The following is a 21951-nucleotide window of genomic DNA, read 5'->3' as shown; positions in this document are numbered from 1 at the left end:
TTATAATTATATTGTAGCTATTTTAGGATTAATATTTATTTTACAGGCAACTTTGTAATTATTTTAAACAGGCACAGAAGCTATTAAATAGTTAATAACTATTTAATAGCTAAAATAGTTAAAATAATTACAAAATTACCTGTAAAATAAATCCTAACCTAAGTTACAATTAAACCTAACACTACACTATCAATAAATTAATTAAATACAATTAAATAAACTAACTAAAGTACAAAAAATAAAAAAGAATTAAGTTACAAAAAATAAAAAAATATTTACAAACAGAAAAATATTACAACAATTTTAAACTAATTACACCTACTCTAAGCCCTCTAATAAAATAACAAAGACCCCCAAAATAAAAAAATGCCCTACCCTATTCTAAATTAAAAAAGTTCAACGCTCTTTTACCTTACCAGCCCTGAAAAGGGCCCTTTGCGGGGCATGCCCCAAAGAATTCAGCTCTTTTGCCTGTAAAAAAAAAACATACAATATCCCCCCCCAACATTACAACCCACCACCCACATACCCCTAATCTAACCCAAACCCCCCCTTAAATAAACCTAAGCCAATCGGAATTAAGGTAGGAATATTCTGATTGGCTGATGGAATCAGCCAATCAGATTCAAGTTCAATCCGATTGGCTGATCGGAACAGCCAATAGAATGTGAGCTCAATCTGATTGGCTGATTGGATCAGCCAATCGGATTGAACTTGAATCTGATTGGCTGATTCCATCAGCCAATCAGAATATTCCTACCTTAATTCCGATTGACTGATAGAATCCTATCAGCCAATCGGAATTCGAGGGACGCCATCTTGGATGACGTCATTTAAAGGAACCGTCATTCAGCGAGTAGGCGTCGCTTGAAGAGGTTGGATCTGCGTCGGCTGGGAAGAAGATGGCTCCGGTCCGCTCCGGAAGAAAGAAGATTGAAGATGCGGCTTTATAGAAGACTTCATCCCGATGATGGACTTCCGACTTCAGCCCGATGATGGAGTTCTTCAGCCGCCGCTTGGATCAAGACTTCGGACCCTCTTCTGGACCGATCGCTGAACCCGGTGAGGTGAAGACAAGGTAGGGAGATCTTCAGGGGCTTAGTGTTGGGTTTATTTAAGGGGGGGTTGGGTTAGATTAGGGGTATGTGGGTGGTGGGTTGTAATGTTGGGGGGGGTATTGTATGTTTTTTTTTTTTTACAGGCAAAAGAGCTGAATTCTTTGGGGCATGCCCCGCAAAGGGCCCTTTTCAGGGCTGGTAAGGTAAAAGAGCTTTGAACTTTTTAAATTTAGAATAGGGTAGGGCATTTTTTTATTTTGGGGGTCTTTGTTATTTTATTAGGGGGCTTAGAGTAGGTGTAATTAGTTTAAAATTGTTGTAATATTTTTCTAATGTTTGTAAATATTTTTTTATTTTTTGTAACTTAGTTCTTTTATTTTTTGTACTTTAGTTAGTTTATTTAATTGTATTTATTTGTAGGTATTGTATTTAATTAATTTATTGATAGTGTAGTGTTAGGTTTAATTGTAGATAATTGTAGGTATTTTATTTAATTAATTTATTGATAGTGTAGTGTTAGGTTGAATTGTAGATAATTGTAGGTATTTAATTTATTTATTGCTAGTGTAGTGTTAGGTTTAATTGTAACTTAGGTTAGGATTTATTTTACAGGTAATTTTTTAATTATTTTAACTAGGTAACTATTAAATAATTATGAACTATTTAATAGCTATTGTACCTGTTTAAAATAATTACAAAGTTGCCTGTAAAATAAATATTAATCCTAAAATAGCTACAATATAATTATAATTTATATTGTAGCTATATTAGGGTTTATTTTACAGGTAAGTATTTAGTTTTAAATAGGATTCATTTATTTAATAATAGTTAATTTATTTTGTTAGATAAAAATTATATTTAACTTAGGGGGGTGTTAGGGTTAGACTTAGCTTTAGGGGTTAAAAAATATATTAGAATAGCGGTGAGCTCCGGTCGGCAGATTTGGGGTTAATGTTTGAAGTTAGTTGTCGGCGATGTTAGGGAGGGCAGATTAGGGGTTAATACTATTTATTATAGGGTTATTGAGGCGGGAGTGAGGCGGATTAGGGGTTAATACATTTATTATAGTAGCGGTTCGGTCGGCAGATTAGGGGTTAATAAGTGTAGGTAAGGTAGCGGCGACGTTGGGGGGCAGATTAGGGGTTAATAAATATTATGTAGGTGTCGGCGGTATTAGGGGCAGCAGATTAGGGGTACATAGGGATAATGTAGCTGGCGGCGGTGTACGGAGCGGCAGATTAGGGGTTAAAAAAATTTAATCGAGTGGCGGCGGTGTGGGGGGACCTCGGTTTAGGGGTATATAGGTAGTTTATGGGTGTTAGTGTACTTTAGAGCACAGTAGTTAAGAGCTTTATAATCCGGCGTTAGCCCAGAAACTACTGACTTTTTTCTGCGGCTGGAGTTTTGTCGTTAGATTTCTAACGCTCACTTCAGCCAAGACTCTAAATACCGGCGTTAGAAAGATCCCATTGAAAAGATAGGAAACGCAAATGGCGTAGGGGGATCTGCGGTATGGAAAAGTCGCGGCTGTAAAGTGAGCGTTAGACCCTTTCCTGACTGACTCCAAATACCAGCGGGCGGTAAAAACCAGCGTTAGGAGCCTCTAACGCTGGTTTTGAAGGCTACCGCCCAACTCTAAATCTAGCCGTTAATTTTCTGGGTTTTTGCTTTAAAATTCAGTAAAATTAAATTTTTAAGTTCTGTTTTTTTTTTTTTTTTATAATTTCTATTGAGGTAACAAAGACATACAAAAATAACAACGTATACTTTCATGGCAACATACCTGTATACATACATTAATTCTTGCACAGTTAATACATAGGTATGTCTTAGAACAGTAAACAACATAGATTCCCAAACAGTAGGAAATACATTGGGCCATGGGCGGTACCTAATTTTATATATAAATATGTTAACATGGACACAACATAACAAAACAAATGCTAGTCATAAGAGCTGGTTTTCGTATCCTATCTCTAAAGAAAAAGGCATAGGTCTTCGTGTGTCCATAACATAGATAACAACCAAGAAATATAATATTCTAAATTTGCGTGACGTAGTGCGTAATAAGGCAATAGAAATAGGAATATTCTATATACTATAGTATTGAGAAAACCCATTTCTTTCATGTAATTAGCAAGAGTCCATGAGCTAGTGACGTATGGGATATACATTCCTACCAGGAGGGGCAATGTTTCCCAAACCTCAAAATGCCTATAAATACACCCCTCACCACACCCACAATTCAGTTTTACAAACTTTGCCTCCTATGGAGGTGGTGAAGTAAGTTTGTGCTAGATTCTACGTTGATATGCGCTCCGCAGCAAGTTGGAGCCCGGTTTTCCTCTCAGCGTGCAGTGAATGTCAGAGGGATGTGAGGAGAGTATTGCCTATTTGAATGCAGTGATCTCCTTCTACGGGGTCTATTTCATAGGTTCTCTGTTATCGGTCGTAGAGATTCATCTCTTACCTCCCTTTTCAGATCGACGATATACTCTTATTTATATACCATTACCTCTGCTGATTTTCGTTTCAGTACTGGTTTGGCTTTCTACAAACATGTAGATGAGTGTCCTGGGGTAAGTAAATCTTATTTTCTGTGACACTCTAAGCTATGGTTGGGCACTTTATTTTTAAAGTTCTAAATATATGTATTCAAACATTTATTTGCCTTGACTCAGAATGTTCAACATTCCTTATTTTCAGACAGTCAGTTTCATATTTGGGATAATGCGTTTGAATCAATCATTTTTTCTTACCTTAAAAATTTGACTTTTTTTCCCTGTGGGATGTTAGGCTCGCGGGGGCTGAAAATGCTTCATTTTATTGCGTCATTCTTGGCGCGGACTTTTTTGGCGCAAAAAATCTTTTCTGTTTTTTGACGTCCTTTTGCGCCAAAAATGTCGGCGTTCCGGATGTGGCGTCATTTTTGGCGCCAAAAAGCATTTAGGCGCCAAACAATTTGGGCGTCGCTTTTGTCTCCACATTATTTCAGTCTCATTTTTTCTTTGCTTCTGGTTACTAGAAGCTTGTTTATTGGCATTTTTTCCCATTCCTGAAACTGTCATTTAAGGAATTTGATCAATTTTGCTTTATATGTTGTTTTTTCTCTTACATATTGCAAGATGTCTCACGTTGCATCTGAGTCAGAAGATACTTCAGGAAAATCGCTGTCTAGTGCTGGAACTACCAAAGCTAAGTGTATCTGCTGTAAACTTTTGATAGCTATTCCTCCGGCTGTTGTTTGTATTAATTGTCATGACAAACTTGTTAAAGCAGATAATATTTCCTTTAGTAATGTACCATTGCCTGTTGCAGTTCCCTCAACATCTAAGGTGCAGAATGTTCCTGATAACATAAGAGATTTTGTTTCTGAATCCATCAAGAAGGCTATGTCTGTTATTTCTCCTTCTAGTAAACATAAAAAATCTTTTAAAACTTCTCTCTCTACAGATGAATTTTTAAATGAACATCATCATTCTGATTCTGATGACTCTTCTGGTTCAGAGGATTCTGTCTCAGAGATTGATGCTGATAAATCTTCATATTTATTTAAAATGGAATTTATTCGTTCTTTACTTAAAGAAGTACTAATTGCTTTAGAAATAGAGGATTCTGGTCCTCTTGATACTAATTCTAAACGTTTAGATAAGGTGTTTAAATCTCCTGTGGTTATTCCAGAAGTTTTTCCTGTTCCTAATGCTATTTCTGAAGTAATTTCCAGAGAATGGGATAAATTGGGTAATTCATTTACTCCTTCTAAACGTTTTAAGCAATTATATCCTGTGCCGTCTGACGGATTAGAATTTTGGGATAAAATCCCTAAAGTTGATGGGGCTATTTCTACCCTTGCTAAACGTACTACTATTCCTACGTCAGATGGTACTTCGTTTAAAGATCCTTTAGATAGGAAAATTGAATCCTTTCTAAGAAAAGCTTATCTGTGTTCAGGTAATCTTCTTAGACCTGCTATATCTTTGGCTGATGTTGCTGCAGCTTCAACTTTTTGGTTGGAGACTTTAGCACAACAAGTAACAGATCATGATTCTCATAATATTATTATTCTTCTTCAGCATGCTAATAATTTTATCTGTGATGCCATTTTTGATATTATCAGAGTTGATGTCAGGTTTATGTCTCTAGCTATTTTAGCTAGAAGAGCTTTATGGCTTAAAACTTGGAATGCTGATATGGCTTTTAAATCAACTCTACTTTCCATTTCTTTCCAGGGTAACAAATTATTTGGTTCTCAGTTGGATTCCATTATCTCGACTGTTACTGGTGGGAAAGGAACTTTTTTACCACAGGATAAAAAATCTAAGGGTAAAAACAGGGCTAATAATCGTTTTCGTTCCTTTCGTTTCAACAAAGAACAAAAGCCTGATCCTTCATCCTCAGGAGCAGTTTCAGTTTGGAAACCATCTCCAGTCTGGAATAAATCCAAGCCTTCTAGAAAGGCAAAGCCTGCTTCTAAGTCCACATGAAGGTGCGGCCCTCATTCCAGCTCAGCTGGTAGGGGGCAGGTTACGTTTTTTCAAAGAAATTTGGATCAATTCTGTTCACAATCTTTGGATTCAGAACATTGTTTCAGAAGGGTACAGAATTGGTTTCAAGATGAGACCTCCTGCAAAGAGATTTTTTCTTTCCCGTGTCCCAGTAAATCCAGTGAAAGCTCAAGCATTTCTGAATTGTGTTTCAGATCTAGAGTTGGCTGGAGTAATTATGTCAGTTCCAGTTGTGGAACAGGGGATGGGGTTTTATTCAAATCTCTTCATTGTACCAAAGAAGGAGAATTCCTTCAGACCAGTTCTGGATCTAAAAATATTGAATCGTTATGTAAGGATACCAACGTTCAAAATGGTAACTGTAAGGACTATCTTGCCTTTTGTTCAGCAAGGGCATTATATGTCCACAATAGATTTACAGGATGCTTATCTGCATATTCCGATTCATCCAGATCATTATCAGTTTCTGAGATTCTCTTTTCTGGACAAGCATTACCAGTTTGTGGCTCTGCCGTTTGGCCTAGCTACAGCTCCAAGAATTTTTACAAAGGTTCTCGGTGCCCTTCTGTCTGTAATCAGAGAACAGGGTATTGTGGTATTTCCTTATTTGGACGATATCTTGGTACTTGCTCAGTCTTTACATTTAGCAGAATCTCATACGAATCGACTTGTGTTTTTTCTTCAAGATCATGGTTGGAGGATCAATTTACCAAAAAGTTCATTGATTCCTCAGACAAGGGTAACCTTTCTGGGTTTCCAGATAGATTCAGTGTCCATGACTCTGTCTTTAACAGACAAGAGACGTCTAAAATTGATTTCAGCTTGTCGAAACCTTCAGTCACAATCATTCCCTTCGGTAGCCTTATGCATGGAAATTCTAGGTCTTATGACTGCTGCATCGGACGCGATCCCCTTTGCTCGTTTTCACATGCGACCTCTTCAGCTCTGTATGCTGAATCAATGGTGCAGGGATTACACAAAGATATCTCAATTAATATCTTTAAAACCGATTGTACGACACTCTCTAACGTGGTGGACAGATCACCATCGTTTAATTCAGGGGGCTTCTTTTGTGCTTCCGACTTGGACTGTAATTTCAACAGATGCAAGTCTCACAGGTTGGGGAGCTGTGTGGGGATCTCTGACGGCACAAGGAGTTTGGGAATCTCAGGAGGTGAGATTACCGATCAATATTTTGGAACTCCGTGCAATTTTCAGAGCTCTTCAGTCTTGGCCTCTTCTGAAGAGAGAATCGTTCATTTGTTTTCAGACAGACAATGTCACAACTGTGGCATACATCAATCATCAAGGAGGGACTCACAGTCCTCTGGCTATGAAAGAAGTATCTCGAATTCTGGTTTGGGCGGAATCCAGCTCCTGTCTAATCTCTGCGGTTCATATCCCAGGTATAGACAATTGGGAAGCGGATTATCTCAGTCGCCAAACGTTGCATCCGGGCGAATGGTCTCTTCACCCAGAGGTATTTCTTCAGATTGTTCAAATATGGGAGCTTCCAGAAATAGATCTGATGGCGTCTCATCTAAACAAGAAACTTCCCAGGTATCTGTCCAGATCCCGGGATCCTCAGGCGGAAGCAGTGGATGCATTATCACTTCCTTGGAAGTATCATCCTGCTTATATCTTTCCGCCTCTAGTTCTTCTTCCAAGAGTAATCTCCAAGATTCTGAAGGAATGCTCGTTTGTTCTGCTGGTAGCTCCGGCATGGCCTCACAGGTTTTGGTATGCGGATCTTGTCCGGATGGCCTCTTGCCATCCGTGGACTCTTCCGCTACGACCAGACCTTCTGTCGCAAGGTCCTTTTTTCCATCAGGATCTCAAATCCTTAAATTTAAAGGTATGGAGATTGAACGCTTGATTCTTAGTCAAAGAGGTTTCTCTGACTCTGTGATTAATACTATGTTACAGGCTCGTAAATCTGTATCCAGAGAGATATATTATAGAGTCTGGAAGACTTATATTTCTTGGTGTCTTTCTCATCATTTTTCTTGGCATTCTTTTAGAATTCCAAGAATTTTACAGTTTCTTCAGGATGGTTTAGATAAAGGTTTGTCCGCAAGTTCCTTGAAAGGACAAATCTCTGCTCTTTCTGTTCTTTTTCACAGAAAGATTGCTAATCTTCCTGATATTCATTGTTTTGTACAAGCTTTGGTTCGTATAAAACCTGTCATTAAGTCAATTTCTCCTCCTTGGAGTTTGAATTTGGTTCTAGGGGCTCTTCAAGCTCCTCCGTTTGAACCTATGCATTCATTGGACATTAAATTACTTTCTTGGAAAGTTTTGTTCCTTTTGGCAATCTCTTCTGCCAGAAGAGTTTCTGAATTATCTGCTCTTTCTTGTGAGTCTCCTTTTCTGATTTTTCATCAGGATAAGGCAGTGTTGCGAACTTCTTTTGAATTTTTACCTAAAGTTGTGAATTCCAACAACATTAGTAGAGAAATTGTGGTTCCTTCATTATGTCCTAATCCTAAGAATTCTAAGGAGAAATCGTTACATTCTTTGGATGTTGTTAGAGCTTTGAAATATTATGTTGAAGCTACTAAGTTTTTCCGAAAGACTTCTAGTTTATTTGTTATCTTTTCCGGTTCTAGAAAAGGCCAGAAAGCTTCTGCCATTTCTTTGGCATCTTGGTTGAAATCTTTAATTCATCTTGCCTATGTTGAGTCGGGTAAAACTCCGCCTCAAAGGATTACAGCTCATTCTACTAGGTCAGTTTCTACTTCCTGGGCGTTTAGGAATGAAGCTTCGATTGATCAGATTTGCAAAGCAGCAACTTGGTCCTCTTTGCATACTTTTACTAAATTCTACCATTTTGATGTATTTTCTTCTTCTGAAGCAGTTTTTGGTAGAAAAGTACTTCAGGCAGCGGTTTCAGTTTGAATCTTCTGCTTATGTTTTTCATTAAACTTTATTTTGGGTGTGGATTATTTTCAGCAGGAATTGGCTGTCTTTATTTTATCCCTCCCTCTCTAGTGACTCTTGCGTGGAAAGATCCACATCTTGGGTAATCATTATCCCATACGTCACTAGCTCATGGACTCTTGCTAATTACATGAAAGAAAACATAATTTATGTAAGAACTTACCTGATAAATTCATTTCTTTCATATTAGCAAGAGTCCATGAGGCCCACCCTTTTTTTGTGGTGGTTATGATTTTTGTATAAAGCACAATTATTCCAATTCCTTATTTTATATGCTTTCGCACTTTTTTATCACCCCACTTCTTGGCTATTCGTTAAACTGAATTGTGGGTGTGGTGAGGGGTGTATTTATAGGCATTTTGAGGTTTGGGAAACTTTGCCCCTCCTGGTAGGAATGTATATCCCATACGTCACTAGCTCATGGACTCTTGCTAATATGAAAGAAATGAATTTATCAGGTAAGTTCTTACATAAATTATGTTTTTCAAGAGAGGCAGGACCACTCTTGAACCTTAGATGTTTTATATAGAAAGTATTGTGCTAGCAGCTTATAAGGCCCTACGTCTAGCAATAACTATTACTCAGTTAGTGGCATACGTATACTTTAGTAGACCCATTTTCTAGAGGATCAGGGCCCCTCCCGAACCGTAGGTATTTTATATAGATAATATTGTAGTCGCTGCTTATATGGCCCTACATCTAACAATAATTATCCCTCAAGGTAGCAAAATGTATATACTCTCACAGCTATGTAGAGTCACTCTTAGGTTTCAAAGGGTCCCAGTAATACTAATTTAGGCTTGGGTAAATACTAACCTCAGCAAGGTAATATTCAGATCTATAGTAACTGGCCCCGCATCCATTCTTGCTGAACTTCTAGGGGTAATGAATTATTCTTATATACACAGCTTCATACAAAGGCGAATACAAGCACAATTACATATTTAAACAGCCATATGGATTAGAGTCACCTATCTAAAGTAAAAGAACAGGAAGAGACTATCTAAACAGTAGGGATAGTGTACGTGGGCATATATTGTTCCAGTAATGAACAATTTGTAGAGATTTAACCACTGTATCTAACAAACATGGAGTAAAGAAATATGCAAGTCGGAGCTTAACACACATCTAAAACATTTATACTATACATTCTTAAAATATACAGAGTTGTCTGATTCATTCACTCTGAAAGGTCCATAGTAAGTGCAGTACTATAATGCTTTAACATACTAAAATAGCTAGCGTCATGTAAACTAAATGCTGTGTAGGGGAAGATAAGCTTTCTGTAATGCTTTATATCAATTATCCCTTATTGGTTAGAGAGCTAGCTAGGTAAAATTTATCTGTGGGGTAATATCAACCACATATGCGATGATAGATCCTCCAGGCATATTGACAGATGTATAATACTGCATCCCACACATATACATTATAGATTATTTACATTGGAGGCTAAATTTAACAGGCCTAAATAGTTTGTAAATATAAAACCTATGGCTATATGCTGGGTCTGGGCATGCAATCCTGCTCTTCTGAAATACCCTTCACCCCCTAACTTAGGCAAACAGTGCTGCCGAGTAGGCAATAATAAGCGCAAACTGTAAGGATGACCTGCAGGGTACCTACAATGGCAGTACTAAAATGAATCAGTTAACAAATAAACTGCCTCCACACATCTACATATAGAGAGCCATCCATGTAGGAGAGATAAACGGCACAACAGCTTTAACCCAGCGTAATTGCTAAGCATATACGATCTCTCAAGCTGGGTCAAGTATGGTACAAAAATCTCTGTACTTATCCGATGCCTACTCGCTGCTGCAGAGAGGCCTTGCAAATATATCTGGGCAACTCCCTTAGGCCGCCGCTCACGATTCCGGCTGAGGCTCTAGGCTCCTGTAAATAACTAATCAGTCCGATCAGTCCCCTTTCCCACGAAAAAAGGAGCCGACAGCTCAGATAAGCTGCCCCTTCTTTATCCATCTTCAGAGCCGCCAGGTCAGTAATATTATAATCAGAGGCAGTAAAGCTGCACATGAGGGAGCCGGCCGCTCTCTCCCGCACAGCTCCATGAAGCCAAATGTCGATATCTCGGCAGCCCTCAGCATTGTCTAGTTGGCACTGAGCAGTAGAGGATCCTCGGCCCCATCCTGTGTAAGGCATGTATGTAGGAAAGTCGCACTTCTGCAGGCCAACTGCCTCACAAGCCTCTCCTATTTTATATTTTCCTGCCGCTTCCCCAGCTTGCAGCCACTTCATCTCCTAGCAGGGAGGCTGCTCCATGCCTGTACCAGTGTAAGTAAGTGGAGCGAGGGTTTTCTTGGTAGCATGGGGTGGAACATCCCCTTTCTTTGTCATATTGTGGCATAGCTCTGTAAGGCCATCAAGCCTGGCACATATTTTGTACTCGAAATCCTCCATGAGGGATTGGAAGATAGTCCACAGCTCCTCCATAGTAATATATGTAAGTAATCAAATAATAGCATAGATATGTGGTGGACCAAAAAGCTTAAAACCTTTTCTGAGCTGTATAGATAGAGCAATGTTATCAGATGAACAGATACGTATAGATGCAGAGGCACAGTATTTACTCTGCTTACCCCGGTTCCCCGTGGGTGGGGTGGGGGGGGGGCTGAGTTCTCTTTCCTTGTAGGCCGCCAAGAGATCTCTGCGGCCCAGTCTGGGGAGCTGATTTTCTCTCAATACAGGTATAATCCAAACCAGCAAAGCGTTATGCACTTCATGGAGGTCAATTTTCGTCTGGATGGACTTGAAAAATCTTAATTACAAGTTGGATTGTAATTTTTCCTTACAGAGCTCTCAGTTTAGCAGCCATCTTAGGCCATAGCCCAGACACGCCCCCCTTAAGTTCTGTTTTTAACTGCACATTATTAAACAATTTATATTACTACCTCAAGGTGTTTCATATCCATTTAAAAGCTGACATGATAAACTTGTAAGTATTTAATGTTCATATTAAAATAAACACTTCTCTTAATGTTGTTGGTTTCTTTATCATCTTTTACAGGCTTTAAAAAAACAGTTACAGACATGGAAAGCAGATGTAGTTCTCAATGATGGAGCCCCCAATGTGGGAGCCAACTGGACACACGATGCTTTCTCACAAGGTGAATATCCTTTTATTTTTCCCCTCAATGTCTGTTTATCTATTTGTTTTTGCTCTTTCCTCTTTAAATGTGTGTTTCTTTTTAATTGCTCTCCCTTTCTCCTGTGTTGCTTTTCTTATTTGATTAAGTGGTTCTTATCCACAATATTACTATTGGTAGGAGACTAATACAGGCAGCACTGTGGCAGTAAATCCTTACCCCTGTGGTTCCAGGTTAGATGCTACAACATTGTAATAGTGCTCTTGTGGTCTGCAACACTGGCTTGGTACCCTCAGCAACTTAATATTTGTAGTGTTCCTTGCAGCTTGAGGGGCCTCAGCATTAAAGGCAAATAATACTCATATGCTAAATCACTTGAAAGTGATGCAGCATAACTGTAAAAAGCTGACCGAAAAATATCTCCTGAACATCTCTATGTAAAAAGGGGAAGATATTTTACCTCACAATTTCCTCAGCTCACCAGAGTAAATCTTTCAGTTACTGCCCAGCTGCAGGTAAAAATAAAAAGAGAATGAAGAAATGAAGAAATGAACAGCAACCAATCTGTGATCTCATGAGATTTCATAGTAAACTTCCTTAAAGGGACACAAAACAAGTTGGGATAGAGACAAAATCTAATAATATGTACTTTAATTTCTTTGATAGAACAAATGTAAAGGGGGGAGCCTACGGCTATCTGGTATAAGGAGTTAATGTGATTATTAATGCTGTGCTATAGTGACACAAAAAATAAATAAAAATAAAATTATATTGTGTGGGTTAAATTTGGTAGACAAAATCTAATAATATGTACTTTAATTACTTTGCCTGCAAGTTTATACTGCAGTGCCTCGCTATTAACCCTTTATTTTTAGTTTCTGAATTGTTAAACTCTAAATCCCCCTACACATTTCCTTCTATGGCTGTATCTATATCTATATGGAAAATTATTTTAAAATACTTGCCAGCAATTTTGTAAAAAATTTTATGCAATTTATTTTGTACTAATTAGCCCTTTTAGGATATGCACAGATCTCAACCTGTTTTATGTCCCTTTAACAGCTGAGAGTGCTGGAACTTCCTAAAGCTAGGACGTATATATACTTCTTGCAGTATGATAAACAAAGTACTGCAAGACGTATATATACATCCTTTTGGGTGAGGGGGTTAAAGAGACATCATACCCAAATGTTGAAACACTTGAAAGTGATGCAGTATAGCTGTAAAAAGCTGACTAGAAAATATCACATCTCTATGTAAAAAAAAAAAAAAAAGACATTTACCTCAAAATGTCCTAAGTATTAACATCCCATTGTCCTTATATGCACAGATCTCAACCTGTTTTATGTCCCTTTAAACTGAATATGAAAATAACATGAGTGCATGAGGCACACTCCCTTGCAAGTCCCGGGACAGGCATACTGATTGGCTGCTTAAAGTCCTTTACAATAGGGTGTTAATACTAAAGACATTTTAAGGTAAGGAAATGTGCATATCCTAAAAGGGCTAATTAATTAATTAATTAATTAATTAAAAATAGTTTGCATAAATTTTTTTTTTTAAATTGCTGGCAAGTATTTTAAAATAATTTTAAAAAATAAGCAAAATGAATTACATATCTAAGCTGCCTGGAACAGCCAACTCCACCCACCCTTATCAGTGTTTATAAACAGGCATTTTATTTCAACTGAGTTCACAGTTTCTAGGCATGCTCCAGCAAATAATCCCTATGCATTTTTGCATTCTACCAAAACAACAATAGATATAGATACAGGCATAGAAAGAAATGTGTCGGGGGAGTTAGAGCTTTACAATTCAGAAACTAAAAAGAAAGGGTTAATGGCGAGGCACTGCAGTATAAATTTGCAGGTAAAGTAATTAAAGTACATATTATTATATTTGTCTCTATCCCAACTTGTTTTATGTCCCTTTAAGTTATAGCCGAGAGCTGGAGATCCTAAAGCTCCAGGCATTTGCCGCATATGGAGCTGGAGCGAGATCGGTACTTCAACTTCATATGAGGGCAGATGCCTGATCGTTACAGACGGTGACACTGTGTGTGTCACCGTCTGTAATGATCGTTGTTGGTGCCGGCGAGGGAGTGGGAGGGCCTTACGCTACGGCTAAATAAATGGACAGGGGGGATGGGGCAACAACGCTACAGAAAAAAAGGATCTGGGGTGTGGGGGACCCGTTACTAAAGATTGCGGGTGGGGGGGACACTACGCTACAGAAACAAGAAACAAAAATATATATATATAATATTATTTTTTTACAATATTTTTTATTTGTGGTTTCAAAATATGAAAATAACAATTGGGGACTCGCAGGACCCCTTCGCAAATACAAACTCAATAAAGTGTCGGACTCAATGGTCCTACAGGGGATATACTTTGTACAATGAAAGTCAAGTCCTATTGTTCTTCACACGTGTGAGGTCAATTGTAATAGGCATACAAATTAGTGGTGAGAGAACCAGTAGTTGCTCAGTACAGTACTTCAGGTCATGTATAGACAGAGCGGGGTAGGGAGAGGAGGGGGGGGGGAAGGTACACAGTTGGTGAAGTAGAGGGGAGGGGGAGAGGCGGGTCTCCGCTGTCGTGTCTGGTAGTGCAGTCCATGGGGCAGGAAGGTCGGGCAGCTTATTGGGTAGTGGGTAGGACATCTTGTGTCATGATAGGTGGGCGCCATAAGGTGTCAAACTTGTCTTTCCAGTCAGCCCATGTCATTTCAAACAAATCAGATTTGTTTAGGTCAAGATATATGGCCTTTTCCATACTATACAGGTAAGCCATTGTTTTTACAATCTCTTCCCAACTGGGGGGAAGTTCCCTTTTCCAAGACCTAGCTATATTGGTTTTGATAGAGGACATTAAGTACACGCCAAGTAGGCTTTGGCATTTGGGTAAATCATGGAAGCCCAAATGGAGAAGGGCAGAGGCTGGACCACCAGGTAACCTAATTCCAAAGTTAGTAATGGTATGAAGTCCCATCTCCCAAAGGGGCTTAAATTTGGGGCACTCCCACCAAATATGCAGCATATTACCTTGACGGCCACAACCCCTCCAGCAAAGGGACAAAGTTTCTGGGTACATTTTAGACAATCAGGTGGGGACAAGGTACCAATGAGAGATAACCTTATAATAAGTTTCGAACATTGTTACACAGTGTGGGGTTTTTTTGTCAGTAAAATGGCCTTTTGCCAAGAATCAGTGGGAGTATGAGTGTGTAGGAGAGTATCCCACCTGGTCAGATGTGGAGCTAGTTCAGGCGGTAGTGTACCTTCTAGTAAATTATAGTGGATAGTTAGTGGTTTAACAAGCCTGCGCCCCCCGTGCCAGATGGACTCCCAAGGAGTGAGAGGACGTTAGGAAGAGGGGAGAAATACCCGACTTTTCAGGAAGCTTTTAACCCTGAGTACTTCGAAGAAGAGGATTGGAGGAATGTCTGCATGCGGTTCCAAATGCGCTAAGTCTATAAACCCGTCTGGTTCTGAGACAGACCAAAAGTCTGAAACTTGCCTGACCTCCAACCGAGCCCAAATATTGAGGTGAGTTTTCGCTAGTCCCGTGAACAGACCTGCTACTGAGGTGATGGGGAGGGGTGGGCGGCAATTAGTTGGCGATGTTGAATCTTGTCCCAAACAGACAAGCATTCTAGAATAATCAGATTGTGGATGCCCAGAGTTCTGTGGCTATGTGGCGGGGTCCAGATTACATTCTTAAGAAGAACGTTAGAGGGTAAAGAGGCCTATTCAAGTTCCCTCCATCTGTCACAAGATTGGAGTACTCCCCATTGAGAGATATGTGTGAGCATAGCACCCTCGTAATATTTTGCAACTGAGGGAGAGGCCAGTCCTCCCAGATGAATGGGGAGCTGTAGGGTTTTATGGGCAATTCAGGGAATCTTACCTTGCCAGATAAACTTTATCTCACTCTGGAATTGTGACAGGAGGTGCATGGGGACTCTGATCGGAAGGGGTAAAAAAACAGGCGAGGGGAGCTGTGTTTATTTCAATACATATATATACATATGAGCTTCTCGTGTTAATTTTTGATTTTTCTGCAATATATATTGCACTAAGAACTGGGTGAACAAATAGGTGAAAAATAATGAAGGTATGACTACAAGAGGTTAAAAAACAGAATATTTAATTGTTGCAATAAAAAACACAATATTTGACTGGATTATAAGTTCTGACTTGATTAAGTTAGTGGTAAAGAGCTCTATTACCTTGAGGAAAATAGTATAGTTAAAATTTCTTAAAGTTAAAATGACATTACATTCATACTATAGTATTCAAAGCATTTGATAAGAACACAAATAAAGGTAAAAATAATTATCATGGAAGGTGGAAATAAATGTTCATCTGATGATTTGCATGTATCTTTTGATGTGACTTTAAGTGGAAAAGTAATTACTCACAGTTTGCATGAAAATTTTTCCAAGGTGTCTGATTGGTTGGAACAGACAAGCCTTTATGTAAATAAGATAATATATTCCGCTGTGATTTTGACTAAAATTCTTTAAAACTTGTAGATCAAGATTGTAGATGAGGATAACAAATACTTGATGGTAAAGATGCTGAAACTGTTTACCTATACTGGGTTTGCAGGAGTTTCAGTTGTTGGTATAACTTGGTTAATAGAAACTGTTTACCTTGTATTGGTTTGCTGGAGTTTCTAGTTGTCTAGTTGCGTGGGGTGTTCTCTGTATTGTTGTTTAGAACCGTTTGAACAATTCTTTTTGTAGGCGTCTGTTGTTGCTGAAACTATATACCCTCCCAGGGTTTGCTGGAGTTTCAGTTGCTGGTAGTTGATCTATAGTGAAACTGTTTACCTTAAAGTGGTTTGCAGGAGTTTCAGATCAACTGGTAATTACAAAGAAATTTTCTTGACAGTTGCTGGAGCTGTTTACCTTTTTCAAGGTTTGCTGGAGCTTCAGGTATGGTGAGTGTCCGCTTCAAATCAGATCTTGATAAAGGCTCAGGCCGAAACGCGTAGATTTGCCCCTAGTGTGCACTCCAACAACTCAAGTCTGCATCTAAGACTACCCAGGACTGAATAAGAAAAACCCGCTACCGGTGACTGCTATACACTGAGCACCACAAGATTTGAAGCGGACACTCACCATACCTGAAGTTTATAGTAATTATAAAAAAATAAGAAAAGGCTTATATTTTCATACTGGCAGACTGTCTGCCAGTACCTAAGATGGGGGCTACCAGTGGGGGGAGGTAAGAGAGCTCTTTGGGAGGTATCAGGGGGTAGGAAGTGTCAGGTGGGAGGCTAACCTCTACACTAAAGCTAAAATTAACCTTTTAAGCTACCTAATTAACCCCTTCACTGCTGGGAATAATAGAAGTGTGCTGTGCAGCTGCAATTAGCGGCCTTCTAATTACCAAAAAGCAATGGCAAAGCCATATAAGTCTATTTCTGAGCAAAGGGGATCCCAGAGAAACTTTTACAAACACTTGTGCCATGATTGCACAAGCAGTATGTAAATAATTTCTGTGAGAAACCAAAAGTTTGTTTAAAAAAAAGTACCAATATTTTTATTTGATCACAGTTGGGGGTAAAATGGTGGCATGAAATATACCAAAATGGGCCTAGATCAATACCTTGGGTTGTCTACTTAAAATATATATATAGTTTTGCAGGTAAATAAAAAAAACAAGGCTCTATTTCTGTTTAAATGGAGTAATAGCAAAAATGCTAAAAATTCTCTGGTATTTTGGGCAAGTTTTTGTCTGAACATCCCGGTAGTGAAAGGTTAAGTGGAATTAGGGAGGAGAATAGAGAGATCCTAAAATGCTTATAGTGTCTGTCTTTTAGTAAAATTTATTTTAGTAAGAATTAGTCAAATTACTTCATAGCGCACCAAATTGTTATTTTTTTTTTAATAATAAGAGTACATTACTAGATGGTATGATACAGGGATATAAAAACAATATCACATTTTTTTCTGCTAAGTATATCACTAACTAAAAGGGGGGTGTCAGGAATCACTGCTTTACCTCATTGATGTTTTGTGATTATTCTTTCTTTTGCAGTACACTTGTCTCTCATGGCACTACGTGTGGCTTGTGACTGTCTTTCAAGAGGTGGCTGGTTCATCACTAAGATCTTTCGTTCATCAGATTATCAGTCTCTTCTCTGGATCCTGCAGCAGTTCTTCAAGAAAGTAAATTCCACAAAGCCACAAGCATCTCGTAGTGAAAGTGCTGAGATCTTTGTTGTTTGCCAAGGCAAGATAAGGGAAATGGGTCTGGAAAACATTATTTGTTGCTTGGTAAACATTTATTTTTGTTAATTTTATCTCACCTTTCTTATTTTTAGGTTTTCTTGCACCAGATAAAATAGACAACAAATTCTTTGATCCCAAATTTGCATTTAAAGAAGTGGAAGGTTCTGTGCAAACAGTTTCTCAACTGCTATCTCAAAAAAAGCCTAAGGTCAGTGTTCATGCCCCTTCTATGTCTTTTTGTGGTTAGAATACATTTACACAATTTATTACCTTGAGTCAGTTTCTAAAAATGTACTGATGCAAATAGCTGATAAGAGTTTAATGTATTGAAAGTTTCTGAAGAAACACCCTTTCAAATGGGCTGGAGTGGAGAGAATTGTACAGTACAACGTTCCTGTAATATTTAAGTAATATTCAAATGTAGTTTTGTTGGGTATTGCTGGCTTTGGAATACTTGAAACTAATCAATAGCATCTAAATGCAGATTAAGGTATCAGATTCAGAGCGTGCATTACTCATGAAGTGAGTTGTGTTGATATAAATTCCATGACATAATTATGATTGCTTTGATTCTGACTGTATGTAAACAGATTTTATTTCTGGAAAAATACATTTGTTACAGAATGAAGTATAACACCTTCAGTGCCAAGTTCTTTATTTTGTTTGCAGCAGTGGGCATTAATGCCCAGTTCCCCACACCGCCTGTGATATATACATTTGGGTTTAATTCCGAAGTATACTGTATATTTACATTTGCACAGGAAAGATTTTTTTTTTTCCAGATTATTCAATATCCTCTCACTAAAAGTAAATATTTTATCATAGCCATAGTATATCTTAATATTCCAGTACCTAATAGATTTTTTTTTTTTTTAAATGTAATTTTTATTGAGGAGTACATAAAACAAGGTATGCAAGGTACATTTCAGACAACATTGAAGCATTAATCCATTGTAATTTACAATCTTCGATTTTGACTTAGCATGTACATGTCTTTAACTTACTTTTCCTCCTCTCTTTTTTTTAAATAAACATAATAGAAACATTGCAAGAATGGGTAACACCTCTCGGTCTTCAATTATCAAATGATCATTTCACTCTGCTGTAAGATCAGTATATAGTACCTGTGGGGGGGGGGAAAAAAAAAAAAAAAAAAAAGGGTTCTCCACCGCCCTCCACCCTCTCACTGATATAGAAATCCCCATTCCCCTCTCAATGCTGCAGTCAGCATAAGTTCAGTTTGAGCAAAAGGCGCAAGTATCTGCTTCTGCAGTTCAATACTCAATGCGCCAATGTATTCCTGCCATTTATTTAGAAAATGTCTGAGTCGTCTGTTTGTGTCCATTTTAGTGTCCGACTGTTCCACCATTAATTGGTGGTGTAAACATCGTTTGAATACTATAAATGATGGAGCCTCCTTCAGGGTCCATACTTTCAAAATGACTTTCCTAGCTACTAGGATAATTGTAGTGAATAGAGACCTAAGCCTGGGGCTTAATTCTTCCCAGTCAAGAAGGCAAATTTGTCTGATTCCAATCTAATAGATTTTTTTATTATTTTCGTTGTAATATGATGGCAGAAAACCATGTTTTGTCAATAACATAAAATCACCTTGGCTTCTTTACAGGACCCAAATATTCCACACACCTGATTATAAAGTATATATTTTCTAAAAGTAAAAACCTTAAAGGGACAGTCTACACCAGAATTTGTATTGTTTTAAAAGATAGATCATCCCTTTTATTACCCATTCCCCAGTTTTGCATAACCAACACAGTTATAATTAATACACTTTTTACTTCTGTAATTACATTGAATCTTAGCCCCCTTATTTCAGTTCTTCTGACAGACTTGCATTTTAGCCAGTCCGTGCTGACTCCTAGGTAACTCCACGTACATGAGCACAGTGTTATCTATATGACACACATGAACGTCCTCTAGTGGTGAAAAATTGTCAAAATGCATTTAGATAAGAGGTGGCCTTCAAGGTCTAAGAAATTAGCATATGAAACTCCTAGGTTTAGCTTTCAACTAAGAATACCAAGTGAACAAAGCAAAATTTGTGATAAAAGTTGTTTAAAATTACATGCCCTATCTGAATCATGAAAGTTTATTTCTTTCATGTAATTGGCAAGAATCCATGAGCTAGTGACGTATGGGATATACAATCCTACCAGGAGGGGCAAAGTTTCCCAAACCTCAAAATGCCTATAAATACACCCCTCACCACACCCACAATTCAGTTTTACAAACTTTGTCTCCTATGGAGGTGGTGAAGTAAGTTTGTGCTAAGATTTCTACGTTGACATGCGCTTCTCAGCATTTTGAAGCCTGATTCCTCTCAGAGTACAGTGAATGTGAGAGGGATGTGAAGGGAGTATCACCTATTGAATGCAATGGTTTTCCTCACGGGAGATCTATTTCATAGGTTCTCTGTTATCGGTCGTAGAGATTCATCTCATACCTCCCTTTTCAGATCGACGATATACTCTCATGTACCATTACCTCTACTGATAACTGTTTCAGTACTGGTTTGGCTATCTGCTATATGTGGATGGGTGTCTTTCGGTAAGTATGTTTTTATTACTTAAGACACCTCAGCTATGGTTTGGCACTTTATGCATTAATATAAAGTTCTAAATATATGTATTGTACATATATTTGCCATGAGTCAGGTTCATGTATTTTCTTTTGCAGATTGTCAGTTTCATATTTGGGGAAAGTAAATTTTAAGAATTTTTTTTCTTACCTGGGGTTTAGTTTTTATTTCAATTGACTACATTTTCAAATTGCGGACTGGATTAGGCTTGCGGGTGCACCAAATGCTACACTTTATTGCGTCATTCTTGGCGAGTGAATTTTTTGGCGCGAAAGGCACGTCCGTTGACGCAAGTTCGTCATAGTTGACGCAGAGTTCTTCACACAGGATGCGTCATTAGTGACAAAAAAATTTCCGTTACGTTGTGCGTCATACTTGCCGCCAAATTTTTTTCATTATTTATTACCCCATTGCTATTTGCCTTTTTCTTTGTCAGAGGGCTATGCTATTTGCATTTTTTCCCATTCCTGAAACTGTCATATAAGGGAATTGATAATTTTGCTTTATATGTTGTTTTTTCTTTTACATTTTGCAAGATGTCTCAATCTGATCCTGTCTCAGAAGTATCTGTTGGAACTTTGTTGCCTGACATCGGTTCTACCAAAGCTAAATGCATCTGTTGTAAAATTGTGGAGATTATATCTCCAAATGTCATTTTGTATTAGTTGTCATGATAAACTTTTACATGCAGACAATGTGTCCATCAGTAATAGTACATTGCCAGTTGCAGTTCCTTCAACTTCTAATGTACATGATATACCTATGAATTTTAAAGAATTTGTTACTGATTCTATTCAGAAGGTTTTGTCTGCATTTCCGCCTTCTAATAAACGTAAAAGGTCTTTTAAAACTTCTCATAAAGTTGATGAAATTTCAAATGACCGATAACATAATGAATTATCCTCCTCTGATGAGGATCTATCTGATTCAGAAGATCCTTCCTCAGATATTGACACTGACAAATCTACTTATGTATTTTCATTTTTTGTTAAAAGAAGTGTTAATTACTTTGGATATTGAGGAAGTTAGTCCTCCTGATATTAAAACTAGTAAACGTTTAAATTCTGTTTTTAAACCTCCTATGGTTACTCCAGAGGTTTTCCCTATTCCTGATGCTATTTCTGATATGATTTCTAAGGAATGGAATAAGCCGTGTACTCCTCTTAATCCTTAGGTTTAAAAAAATTGTGTCCTTTACCAGCTATTTCAATAGAGTTTTGGGAAAAGATCCCCAAAGTTGATGGGGCTATTTCTACTCTTGCTAAACGTACCACTATTCCTTTGGAAGATAGTACTTCTTTTAAGGATCCTTTAGATAGGAAACTTGAATCTTATCTAAGGAAAGCCTATTTATATTCAGGCCATCTTCTTAGGCCTGCAATTTCCTTGGCTGATGTTGCAGCTGCATCAACTTTTTGGTTGGAGAATTTAGCGCAACAAGAATTGGATTCTGACATATCTAGCATTGTTCGCTTACTGCAACATGCTAATCATTT

The 21951-nt window shown here is 38.0% G+C and overlaps 1 protein-coding gene across 1 annotated transcript in view; it reads left to right on the top strand.

The window, feature by feature from the left end:
- The window catches only part of FTSJ3 (FtsJ RNA 2'-O-methyltransferase 3), a 94862-nt gene that overhangs the window by 29699 nt on the left and 43212 nt on the right, over nucleotides 1-21951 (top strand). The window contains exons 6-8 of the mRNA XM_053692340.1: nucleotides 11532-11631; nucleotides 17663-17857; nucleotides 17949-18064. Of these exons, the coding sequence (XP_053548315.1) occupies nucleotides 11532-11631; nucleotides 17663-17857; nucleotides 17949-18064 (411 nt within the window). The remainder of the gene's footprint in view (nucleotides 1-11531; nucleotides 11632-17662; nucleotides 17858-17948; nucleotides 18065-21951) is intronic.

The sequence above is a fragment of the Bombina bombina genome, chromosome 9, assembly GCF_027579735.1.
Source record: "Bombina bombina isolate aBomBom1 chromosome 9, aBomBom1.pri, whole genome shotgun sequence".
In the NCBI taxonomy this organism is placed as follows: Eukaryota; Metazoa; Chordata; class Amphibia; order Anura; family Bombinatoridae; genus Bombina; species Bombina bombina.
Note: the sequence above shows the minus strand (reverse complement) of the source record. Positions and strands in the feature narration are given on the sequence as shown.